Source organism: Bubalus bubalis, chromosome 10 (genome assembly GCF_019923935.1).
Source record: "Bubalus bubalis isolate 160015118507 breed Murrah chromosome 10, NDDB_SH_1, whole genome shotgun sequence".
Classification (NCBI taxonomy): Eukaryota; Metazoa; Chordata; class Mammalia; order Artiodactyla; family Bovidae; genus Bubalus; species Bubalus bubalis.
Window position 1 is genome coordinate 16,156,608 of NC_059166.1, and position 12,609 is coordinate 16,169,216.

Here is a 12,609-nt window from a genome sequence, read left to right on the forward strand (position 1 = left end):
CTGCAGGTTGGATACTGGTTAGCACTCTGCCTTCACTGTTAACCTTTCCCCTCACTGCTCTGCTGGTCCCCAGCCTTGGGCAACCCATATGTGCCAGGGTTCTTCACACTAGTTTTGAAGTTGCTGAGTCATCATATTGGTTCATGGTGGTCAGCCTCAGTGGGGTCCAGGATTCCTTTCACAGATGGCTGTAGTCATCCCCACTGACTCTCTAGCCTGTGGTTTTTTAAAAAATATTGATTGATTGATTGATTTGGCTGCACTAGGTCTTAGCTATGGGACATGGTATCTCTGATCTCCACTCCTGAATCCAAGATCTTTAGTTGTGGCATGGGAACTCTTAATTGCGGCATGTGGGATCTATTTCCCTGACCAGGGATCAAACCCAGGCCCCCAGCATTGGGAGCACAGAGTCTTAGCCCCTGGACCAGCAGGGGAGTCCCTAGTCTGTGTTCTTTAGCACGTACGCTGAATCTCTCCACTTGCCCTTGGACACCTAGCCCCATCTTTGCTTCCACTCACCCAGCAGATGCTATTACCAGCAACTTTAGTGAAGGCAAACCCTTTAAGCTCTCTCAAGTCCACCTCAAAGTTTAATCCTCTCTTTATTTTTCTTCTTCCCCCAGCTCAGGGAAGACGTTTCTGACTCTTGACAAGACTAACCCCTACACCTACTGGTAAAGTTAATATAAAAAGTGTAATTAGCATAGAGAAGGTGAATGGATTTGTTAATTTTATATAGAGTTGCACCAATTTCTGGTTCCTAAGACCAAGGGAATTAGTTCAAGCTTTTAAAAGCTTGAAAAAGCCATTTTTTATATATGGAGGTGTGCATTAGCAGTTCTTACATATTTTTTCAGTAAATAGTAAGTTTTGAGTTCCTATTATTATATTCACAATCTTATGTTTTTATTAGACTATATTTACAGTACACACCCCCACCACAAATTTTGGATTAAGGATGTCCCTATCCTTCCATCTCCCCAGAGTCACATTCCAAGGAGTGCCCCACCTCTTATCTTTCCTGTCTCCTGCTTCCTTTCCTCATCCCCTCAGCTTACATGCCCACGACATTCTTCACGAGGGCAAAGTGTCTTCCTTTGCTCTTACCTCTCCTCAAACTACCACTGTTTGTCCCTTCTGAACTTTGCTTTAAAAAAAAAGGCCACACCCAGTCTGTTCCTTATTTATCTTCAACCCACTGCTCTCTCTCCCCCTTATGTCTTAGTTGCCAAACCTAATATCTGCTTTTCTGTTTGAATCTGTTGTCATCTCTGCGGCCTTTGAGACGGTTACTCCACTCTTTCTCAGGGAGGTTCTTTCCTTCCTTTGTTACCACACTTTCTCCTTCGGTTTTCTTACTGCCTCATTTGGCCACTCTTTCTTTGGTTCTTCTCCAAATCCTCCGCCCCTTGCCGAGCACTTAGATGTTGGATTCTAAAGGGTCTGTCTTCCCGTTATGCATTTGCGTGGGCCCTCCTATCAAATCTCTGGGCTTTGGTGACTTCCAGGGTGGAGAGACCTGCGTCTCTCCTGCAGCTGAACTGCCCCTGCAGATGGGCCACCATGCCTCCCTCTCGGGCCCATCCAACCGGTTCCTCTCCCTGGCAGCCTGTCTTGGAACTTACGACACCAGCCTCTTGGCCCAACACCTGACTCGTCCTTGACTTATTTCTCCCTCTCCTCTCCTACATTGCCTCTCCTCCTCCTCTTCTGCTACCTGGCAGTGCCCCTCTTCTCCTTTCCAGCCCACCATGGAGATCTGCCAATTCTTTTCCTGCTGCCAGTGATGCTCTACCAGCTTATCCATCACACTGTCCCCAAAGTGACACTCTCAGAAAACAGCACAGACCACAGCACAGACCCCTCCCTCCAAAAACTTCAGGAGCTTCCCCCTACAATAATCCAGGTTCCTCAGTGTGTGTGTGTGTGTTCAAAGCCTTCAAAGGTCAGCTGACTGCTTTCCACTTCTCTAATCTTACCTCCTACTCCATCTCTTGAGAACCCGACCATTCAGTCTGAGGACTTCCATTCAAGCACAGTCTGTGCTGTTTAACACGGGGCCCCTTTTCACACCTCTTTGTTTTTTGTTTATGCTGTTCTCTCAGCTTGGTTTCCCTTGTTCTTTTCCCCATTTAATAAAAATATTCCTCATCTGCCAAGACTGAGGTAAAAGGCATTTTCTTTCCTCTCCTCACTCGACCATAAACTTGAATACTTTACTTGTCCACAATATTTGGCTTATCTCTCTATTAATTCATCATATTTAGCAAACAGTTCATCATTTATATGACTAGCTCCCTTGTCTGCAGATTCCTTCGCAGCCAAGTCTGAGTCTTGCTTTCCACAGAACCTAAGCCAGCTTTATTTACCCTAGGTGCTTAGCACAGTATTGAATAATTCTCATAATTCCCTTATTTTCTACTAGTGCTCTAGAAAATTCTTTTACAATCTTTCCCTTATTTTTCTTCTTTCAAACAACAACGGCATTAATGAACCAAAAACTCTCTGCAGAGTCTTTCTGCATATGAATCTTTTTTGTATGAATGGCTGGTACAGTTGTTCCCTTATGTAGCTTCTTTTTCAACAGTCTTCATTTTGAAAATGCACATTTATTCCCATCAAGCTGTCTTCCTGAGACCTGAATTCCTTTCCATTTTATTGTTCGTTGCCCTCATGGTCTTACCTTAGCTGGAATCTTTGCCGCATGATTCTCCAGGATCAGCCTCTTCAGGTGCAGAACCCACAGGCGCTTGTCTTGCTGCGACTTCGCCTACCAGGAGGAGAGGTGGACAGTCACGCAACCCTACCTCTCACAAGACACGGACACTCCTAGGACCTCTGGCCAGACGGGACACATGCAGGGTGGCCAGAAAGCCGTGGAAAGGCCGTCAGGCACGTGACGCTCATCATGCACGAGGGTGAGCCTCACAGGGAGACAGGGGGACGCTGGTACCTGAACCGTGTGCTGCAGCTTGGGGTTCTTGTAGTGGAAGACGCTGAAGCTGAGGGGCTCCTTTGGGATCACTTCTACCAGCATGAGGTTGCCGCACTGGAGGGGCAAGCAGAGAGGGTGAGGCAGGCTTGCAAGGGAGCGGAACCAGCACCCCCAGTCCCCACCCGGGACACCCACTCAGACCTACCAGGATGTGGGCTTTGTATGTAAACGTGTCATCTCTCTTCTTGGTGATGAGCAGCAGCTTGTCAAAGAGGAAGAGTGTCCGCTCATTCTTGGCCCGCTGGAGGCGGAAGGTCCCTTCGAGCACTAGCTCCCCGTAGCTGGTCAGGTCTGGCCCCTTCCAGTTGGTGAGCAAACTCTGTATCTCCTGAAAGAGTGAACGTTCCCTGTGATTAAACAGGAGGTGGGAGGGCAAAGCGGGGAGGACACAGGGGCCTGTTTGTTGAGCTTTGATGGGTGCATGCGTGCTGAGTTCCTTCAATTGAGTCCGACTCTCTACAACCCTATGGATGGTAGCCTGCCAGGTTCCTCTGTCCATAGGATTCTCCAGGCAAGAATACTGGAGTGGGTTGCCATGCCTTCCTCCAAGGATCTTCCCGACCCAGAGGTCGAAAGCACCTCTTGTTTCAGGCTTTGGGAGGTGGGTTCTTTACCACTAGCGCCACCTGGAAAGCCTACCGAGCCTCAGGAATGGGGTCCAAATACCTGCAGCAGGGTCTCAGGGTTCTGAGTGGTGTCTGATGGTGTCTGATGTCCACGACATAAATCTGCATTTAGGGCTGGTATCTCTTAGGCTTAATAAAACTTAACCAAGGTGTTATTTGACAAGTTGCTAATTACTTCTTCCCCTCTTGCAACAATCCCTCTACTAAGGCAGTGAGGTTGTCTTTCAAAAGCCAGGAACAGAGGCTGCCAGTGTGTGACCTTCTCACCATGTTCCCAAGATATGCTCATCCCTTATCTTTTGGACAAAAACCTTCAGAGCTACTGACCTAAAAACCTTCTTCCAGAAATTGAAGTCACACCACATACAAGTAACCCATAATCAAAACTGGTAGAAGATTACACAAGATACATCTTCTCAGAAACTTTCTGACATTAATCCCATTCATTGGGGGAAAGGAAATGAACATTTCTTCACCAGTGTGTTTTTTGTTTTTGTTTTTTGGCTGTTTGGATCTTAGTTGTGACTCACGGGTTCAGTAGTTTCTGTGTGTGGGCTTAGTTGCCCCTTAGCATGTGGGATCTTAGTTCCCTGGTCAGGGATTGAACTCACGTTCCCTGCATTGGAAGGCAGATTCTTAACCACTGGACCACCAGGGAAGTCCCCCATTGCATTTTTAATGGAACTTGATAAATAAAAATGGATAACCTGCCTTTGAAGTTTCTTTGGGATATATTGTATGTCCATATTAACTTTTTAAAGAAAATGGATTTTATTATTTTGGAAAAATGAAAATATTCAAAAACAGCACTGAATTAAGCAGCCCACAAAACCACTCAAAAATTCTTAAGTTGAAGGTACTGCTGCTGCTAAGTCACTTCAGTCATGTCCGACTCTGTGCGACCCCATAAACTGCAGCCCACCAAGCTCCCCCGTCCCTGGGATTCTCCAGGCAAGAACACTGGAGTGGGTTGCCATTTCCTTCTCCAAGTTGAAGGTACAAATGGAGGTGATTCAGAGCCAGAGACTGATTTAGTGGAGTCTTCAGACTGCCAGATAGACTCCTAAGCTATGAAAAAACAGTCACTGAGCCATTTCTGAATATCTAGCTGACATTATGTCTGACATTATGTCTACAGAACACTTCAATGATGAAGCATTAAAACCTTTATTATTGCTTACACTAAGCAGATATGGCCTGGAAGATTAGAATGTCCTCTTCCTTTGATTTTTGACAGTCAATTACTACCCTCTGGCTGCATGTAGATGAAACCCGAATGTATGGGCCAAAGGACATGGTTTTCTCCCCTCCCAAGCTGAATGCAGGTGCTCTGCATAGCATGGAGTCACACTGGGCTTTTCTTTTACTCCGGGGACAACCAAGAGCCTCAGCCTAGTCTCTGAGCACACACGACCTTCAGTTTTTAAATAGCGCATCTTCTAAGGTGCCTAGGGCATGGTCACTGACTTAGCATCCATCCAAAGTTCCCAGGAATTTAGAGCTAAATACGGTGATGATGGAAGGGACATTAGCAAACGTGTCTTATTTTAAAAGTGAGGGGTCTAAAATGCTGCAGTGACATTCCCCTCCCCAGGAAAGCTGCTGAGGACCTGGTTCTGGACTTGGTCCTCCTTCCTGAGTCCCCTGCCCCACCACCACATGTTCACCATCTCATGACTTTGCGTGAACTAGTGACAGAGGAACAGAGGCTTAAAACCCTTTTACACATTTTGGACACTCAGTCGTGTCTGACTCTTTGCGACCGCATGGACTGTAGCCTGTCAGGCTCCACTGTCCATGGAATTCTCCAGGCAAGAATACTGGAGTGGGTTGCCATTCCATTCTCCAGGGGATCTTCCTGACCCAGAGATTTATTTATTTTTAATTGAAGGATACCAACTTTGCAATATTATGTTGGTTTCTGCCATACATCAACATGAATTAGCCATAGGTGTACATATGTCCCCTCCCTCTTGAACCTCCCTCCCACCTCCCACTCCATCCCACCCCTCGAGGTTGTCACAGAGCCCCAGTTTGAGTTCCCTGAGTCATAATAACTACATTCAACAATGATCACTATTATTGATGGCCTAATCTTTTATTTTGTCCTGATCTTTCTTCGCGAGATCTATGATGAAGACCCTGGGTGACCTGCAACACTGAGCAGACTTAACATCTGATTTGGGAAACGGTAACAAGCAATAGGCCCATGGCCTCACCAGACACTGCCATGCTGAGGCCTCACCTGCAGGCGGACAGCGTGTTCATGCTTCCGCTTCATGTCGTTGATGTGCCAGGCCACTCTCTGCATCGTGTCTATGGCATCAAGCACCACATCGTAGCCCTCTGTGTCCTTGTCAAGGTGATTTTCTATTTCCTAAAACACAAACAAACAAACAACAAAAACCACTCTAATTATTTTCATTTTTTCCCCATATATTCACTGAAACAAATGGTACTTCTATGATGAGTTTCTCATTTTATTTTTGCTTATTTATTTACACACTACTATCTTTCCTTAAGATCTTGAGATAACTACCAGAAAAACCTGCAAAGAAATGATAAGAATGAATAAAAATAGAGTTAGGAAAGTTGATTAGAATTTTACAAGGAGGAATTTGACAAGGATGATGAAACAAGTATATAGGCCATTAAGTCTCACAGAGACATCAGGGTGATTGTAGGAGATAGGAGAGTTGATACTGCAGTTGGAGATTTCTGAAATTCCTGGGGGCCAATGTATATAGTTCTCTCTCTTAAAATACAGAAAATATACTGATTTTTTTTTTTTTTCTCCCAGAGGAAGCAAAACATCACACATAGGGCTTAGTACACAACAAACTAAAGAAGAAATAGTGGACATTATGTTTAAAAAAAAAAACCTATGTAGAAAGTGTATTTTCATGTAGTCAATGCTTTAAAGCCCAAATGAAATTCACTAAAGATACTCCTTCTGAGTGTTGAGAGAGAGCTTATAGTTCAAGTATTCACTCTCTGATGCTCAGAAGAATGTAACACCAGCACTTAGCTAAGCACTGGAATTCCACAATCCCAGGCAGATGAGAAAGGGACAGGGTTCTATTCCAGTTCTTTCAAGTACACAAGACACGTGTCCCTAGACTTCCGTGAGTCTAAGGATACGGACTATTGCATAGTCCCTTTAATCCTTTATCTTCTCAACAGTGCCCACCAGAGAGCTAGGTGGTAAATAAATGCTTATTTAATTGAAGCTGTATCTTGTTAAAAGAGCAGCAATACATTGTAGGTATCTAAATTCCAATGTAAATATATAAAACAGTAAGAAGATATTATGATCAATTAGATTGTTCCTATGATACTTATCATGCACACATGTTAAGCTCAAGGGTGGAGGTTAAATCTTATGGTATAAATTATGAAAATTCCATTGTTTTATAGTCACTTTGTTCACTTTTACTGAATCCTCAAACTTTCCATCCAGCTAGAAACTGGCAAGGAATTTACATTTTCTGTCTACACTCAGACTCAGCTGTTAGAAAGGTCCTATGAAACCATATCACTAATAACTCCCAGGTAAGATCAAGAGCAGCACCCCACTCCAGTACTCTTGCCTGGAAAATCCCATGGGAGGAGGAGCCTGGTAGGCTGCAGTCCATGGGGTCGCTAAGAGTCCGACACGACTGAGTGACTTCATTTTCACTTTTCACTTTCATGCACTGGAGAAGGAAATGGCAACCCACTCCAGTGTTCTTGCCTGGAGAATCCCAGGGAGAGGGGAACCTGGTGGGCTGCCGTCTATGGGGTCGCATAGAGTCAGCCACGACTGAAGCGACTTAGCAGCAGCAGCAGCAGCAAGATCAAGAGCAAACTTCAAAAAATAATCATTTCTTCTTTTAGCCTGAGAGGCACTTCTGTTGATCATAAACAGACTCAGAAGTACAGAGTGTATTCCTGTGGGGATCTTCACAGGTGACTATACAACTTTGAAGTGATGTGAAAGACACAGAAGGAACACTCTAAACCAAGTATGAAAGCAAAAATACTCCAGGAAACCAGAAGTTAGTTTTAAATTCATCTAACCACTGTTCTTCCCTTTTTCTTAACTGTACAGACTGAGTGGTTGTATCTTTCACAAATTAGTATGTTGAAATCCTTTCCTTTAATGTGCTGGGATTAGGATGGGGCTTTTGGAGGTGACTAGGCCATGCAAACGGTGACTGCAGCCATGAAATTAAAAGAAGCTTGCTTCTTGGAAGGAAAGCTATGACAAACCTAGACAGTATAGTAAAAAGCAGATTCATCCCTTTGCTGACAAAGGTCCGTATAGTCAAGGTTATGGTTTTTCCAGTAGTCATGTACGGATGTGAGAGTTGGACCATAAAGAAGGCTGAGCACCAAAGGATTGATGCTTTTGAATTGTGGTGCTGGTGAAGACTCTTGAGAGTCCCTTGGACAGAAAAGAGATTAAACCAGTCAATTCTAAAGGAAATCAACTGTATGTTCATTGGAAGGACTGATGCTGAAGTGCCAATACTTTGGCTACCTCATGCGAAGAGTCGACTCATTGGAAAAGACCCTGATGCTGGGAAAGACTGAAGGAAAAGGAGAAAGGGGTGGCAGAGGATGAGATGGTTAGATGGCATCACTAATCCAATGGACATGAATTTGAGCAAACTCCGGGAGACAGTAGAGGACAGAGGAGCCTGGCATGCTGCAGTCCATGGGACTGCAGAGAATTGAATAGGACTTAGCGACCAAACAAGAGGCCATGAGGGTAGTGCCATTGTAAATGGGGTTAGTGCTCTCATAATAGAGACTCCAGAGAGCAGTCTTGCCTCTTTCTACCATGCGAGGAAACGAAGAGGAGAAGGCAGTCTGCAAATGAGAACTCAGCCATGCTTGCCCCCTTATCTTTGGCTTTCAACCTCCAAAACTATGAGAAATAAATGTTTGCTGTCCAAGTCACCCAGGCTATGGCATTTTGTTATAGCCGCATGTACTAATATCCCAGCTTTTAATTTAGAGGGTGAGGGCTGTTCTTCCTAGCAGTTAACTCTTTGTAAGAATCTCGAGTGGAGTCTTGTTTAAGTGACAGAGATCTGAAACTTTTAATTGACTTACTGTCTAGAAAGCCGTTAGGTAGATATTATTGGGACACGCTGGACTCAGATGGGCTTCCCTGGTGGCTCAGATGGTAAAGAATCTGCCTGTGATGCAGGAGACCCAGGTTCGATCCCTGGGTCAGGAAGATCCCCTGGAGAAGGGAACGGCAGCCCACTCCAGTATTCTTGCCTGCAGAATTCCATGGACAGAGGAGCCTTGCAGGCTACAGTCTATACCATATTAGCAGAGTCCAGCAAAGATCTATCGTGGGAAAGTGAGTATTTTTTAAAGAATTATTTGGCACTGATTTAGTAAATTAATCCCACTAAATTTAGGGGTCATTAAAGCCAATCAAACAACTAAAGTAATATCCACAATGTGGTTTCATAGGACATAAGACTCTCCCAAGATGGGCCACACAGGCAAACAGACAAAGCTGAGAAATTTCTGGTAAAGATGGACAATAAAGAGTGCTTGCAGTTTTAAATGTGTGTGAACTGGGCAACCTTGGAATGCTTAACCAAGTTAGAAACCTGGAATCATTTAAAAAGAGATATATGTATACTGAAGGCATGTTGATATAGATAGGAACTCTGGATTTAAATCTTTTATGAAAAGATTTTTAATGTAGCATTAAAAATAATAAAGTAGGGGTGTGGGAGGAAGGCTCAAGAGGGAAGGGGATGGATATATGCAAACATGTGGCTGATTCACTTTGCTGTACACCAGAAACTAACACAACACTGCAGCCCTCCAGGCTCTTCTGTCCATGGGACTCTCCAGGCAAGAATACTGGAGTGGGTAGCCATTCTCTTCTCCAGAGGATCTTCCCAACCCAGGGATCAAACCTGGGTTCTCCTGTATTGTAGGCAGATTCTTTACTGTCTGAACCATCAGGGAAGCCCCATTGAAAGCAATTATACTCCAATTAATAAAGTAAATTAAAGCAACAAAATAAAAATAACAGTTTTTCTGTATTGACTGCCTGTGAGGCACCATGAATGTGGGAAATGCACAGGACTGGAACCCAGGTAGTATCTTGACCACAGCCCTGCTCCTAACCTAACCACTTGGCTATCCTGTCTTTGTCAAATCGCCAAGGCAATTCACCCTCCTTACAGAATGAAATTACTTTAGAGAACACTATTTTCCATTTTTATCAGCTTCCTTAGAGGATAAGAAACAAGAATGTATGAGAACTATGTCTACTTTTGTTTCTAAAGCCTCCTTAAATTTTGTACAAATAATGGGAAATGATATAAAGAGAACAGAACCCAAAGTGAGGTGAAGCCCAGCTCAAAGACATTTATCACACTGCTCATCTGTCTTCTCTCCTTTCAGGCCTTTCTCTTTGCTCCTACGAAAGCCAATCTATGACAAACAGCTCTTACTCCCAACTGCCTACCGAATCCGGGCTCATGGAAGTAAAATAAAACATGCATAAAAAAATCTGTTGTTCATTAAGAAGACAGCTCCTTGGTTGAAACTGTCACTGCCTGGAGTGAAGGACTTGTAAGCCCTTTCACCATTAGAGATAAAATGAATCTTTCTACTTGGCTGTTATCAATGAGGCTGCAGGCCTACCATATAAATATCTCTAATTCCTCAAAGCAGATTAGTCAGTTGTAAAGTATGAGTGTGGAAAACGTTTCCATATGTCCACAGCCACTTTTGATTTTTTTTTCTCCTAAACTTAATATACACACATAAAACCCTTAGCTTCTAGAAAGTCCTTCCAGTGCAGGCAGAAACTTACATGCAAAAGGAGATGATACTTGAGAATCCGCTGAACTGGCTTCAAGAGATAGGACCCCAGAGGCAGTGAATGTTTCAAAGTTTCCTGCCGTTCCCTGAAGAATTTGGCCAGCATCTTGTTCCTCATACACTCTGTTAGCACGGCCACAGATCTGTAAGAATATTTTAAAATCAAAATTGTAACTCTTAACATAGATATTCAAGTTTTAAATCCCAGTGAAAGTGAAAATGTTAGTTGCTCAGTCATGTCCAACTTGGTGACCCCATGGACTGTAGCCCGTCTGTCCATGGAATTCTCCAGGCAAGAATACTGGCGTGGGTTGCCATTCTCTCATTTGGGCGATCTTCCTGACTCAGGGATCGAACCTAGGTCTCCTGCATTGGAGGTGGATTCTTTACCATCTGAGCCACCAGGCAAGTCCTTTAAATGCCAGAGTAAGTATCAAGGCTTTAAAGCAGATAAAGCGGTAATAGAGCAATAGGTAGACTAGAAGGCCTCTGGGCAGGTGAGGAAAAGGTGTCCCTCTGGTTGAATTGGGTGAATCTGGTCCCGATTCACCTTTATTAGGTGAATTAGAAAAAGACACTATAAGAGGGTGCTGAAACATGGACCATGGCATCTATGCTGCCAGCTCTGTCCTTCAGGGGATGAAGCCCCTATCAGGACATAGGACTTGCCACAGGGGATTTGAATTGGATGGTACCCCAATTTAAAGGATCTGCCTGCCAATATAGGAAACACAAAAGGCACGGGTCTGAGCCCTGGGTCGAGAAGATCCCCTGGAATAGGAAATGGCAATTCACTCTGGTATTCTTGCCTAGAAAATTCCATAGGCAGAGGAGTCTGGTGGGCTACAGTCCACAGGGTTGCAAAGAGCTGGAGCGACTGAGCACACACACATGAGCATCTTTGTTCATTGTTCAACTTCACATCTGCATTCAGTTTTCACAAGCTACACTGCAAGGAGAGGTCACCACTGTACTAAGAAAAAGGAGTGGCTTCTTTCCAGCAGACCCAGCCCCATGCCAGATATTTGTCACCTGCTTTGCTGGTTGTGTTTGTGTAAGTGCACAATGTGTGTGATGTTACATGCAGGTCTTTGGAGACCTCGTCCCCCAGGGAACTTCCCTTTGAGAATCTCTGAACAGACCTTTCTGTCCACCTCCAGGTATCTCTCTCCTCATTCTAAATTCAGTTTTTGAAACAGCTAGTTAACCTTGGTCCTCCAGGACCGTGCTTTACAGAGTGTATTAGAAAAATGGCTCAGGATTCCTTCTCTACTCCAAAGGCAAGAAGTATGGCCTCCAAACATCCTAGAGAGATGGCTGAAACAACACTCACATCTTATACATGAAGTTGGTGGTCTTGTGAGGTCACACACACATGTAAAGTAAAATCTTATGGTCTCATAAGTTAGAAGCAGATGGAAGTATTTCAGCTCCTTCCTCCCCAAGTCTTAATAGGTTTTCAGAATTAATTCAGAAAATTGGAGCCAAACAACAAAATAAAACTCCTTGGAAGGAACTGACATGGACGGTGGTCTCCTGACGAAGTGATCAGAATCCCTTTTGTGTCTGACTGCTTGGAGAAATATCTGTTCAAATAGATTTATTTTTCCCTTCAAGTCCAGATTTCAAAACAATTCTTTACCATGGAACCCAGGGACTTTTCTAAGGCTCTTTAGAGTCAGAATCAGCTGCCCACTGGCTGGCTAACCCTCTGAAGTCTTGAGTTCTTGCACAAGGATAAGACACCTGCAGGAGATGCTAAGCACACTGAACTCCAGATTGAGGCCACGGGGGGACATTCGAGGACAGTGACCTGAGCAGGTCTGGCCCTCTCCCTGGGGACAAGAGGGAGGGCTTGAGCCTCTTCCCAGGGAAGTCACCGGGGCGTGACTGCTATGAAGAAGGACATCTGTCAAGGCGTGCAGGAGACACTTAATATCACCGGCCCAGGTCCAAAGGGGGAAGACACGTTGTCAGATGGGCTGAAACACCTGGCGCTCACGGCTTGTGAAGATGGGGGAGGGGAGGGAAAGCTTGGGCCTCAGAGAGCAAATGGTTAGGAGGGGGACGAGAGAAAATCTTTTCCTATGAACATGAAAACCACACAACTGGGCAAGACTCAGATGTACCACTTCACTG

At 44.5% G+C, this 12,609-nt stretch overlaps 1 protein-coding gene across 7 annotated transcripts in view; it reads right to left on the bottom strand.

Annotated features, from left to right (window-relative positions):
* Positions 1-12,609, bottom strand: part of PLEKHG1 (pleckstrin homology and RhoGEF domain containing G1) — a 251,673-nt gene that overhangs the window by 31,780 nt on the left and 207,284 nt on the right. For all 7 annotated transcript variants that reach the window (XM_044924102.2, XM_044924103.2, XM_044924099.2 and 4 more), the window contains 5 exons: positions 10,463-10,613; positions 5,870-6,001; positions 3,144-3,326; positions 2,957-3,052; positions 2,687-2,773 (listed from right to left, as the gene is read on the bottom strand). In XM_044924102.2, the coding sequence (XP_044780037.1) occupies positions 2,687-2,773; positions 2,957-3,052; positions 3,144-3,326; positions 5,870-6,001; positions 10,463-10,613 (649 nt within the window). The remainder of the gene's footprint in view (positions 1-2,686; positions 2,774-2,956; positions 3,053-3,143; positions 3,327-5,869; positions 6,002-10,462; positions 10,614-12,609) is intronic.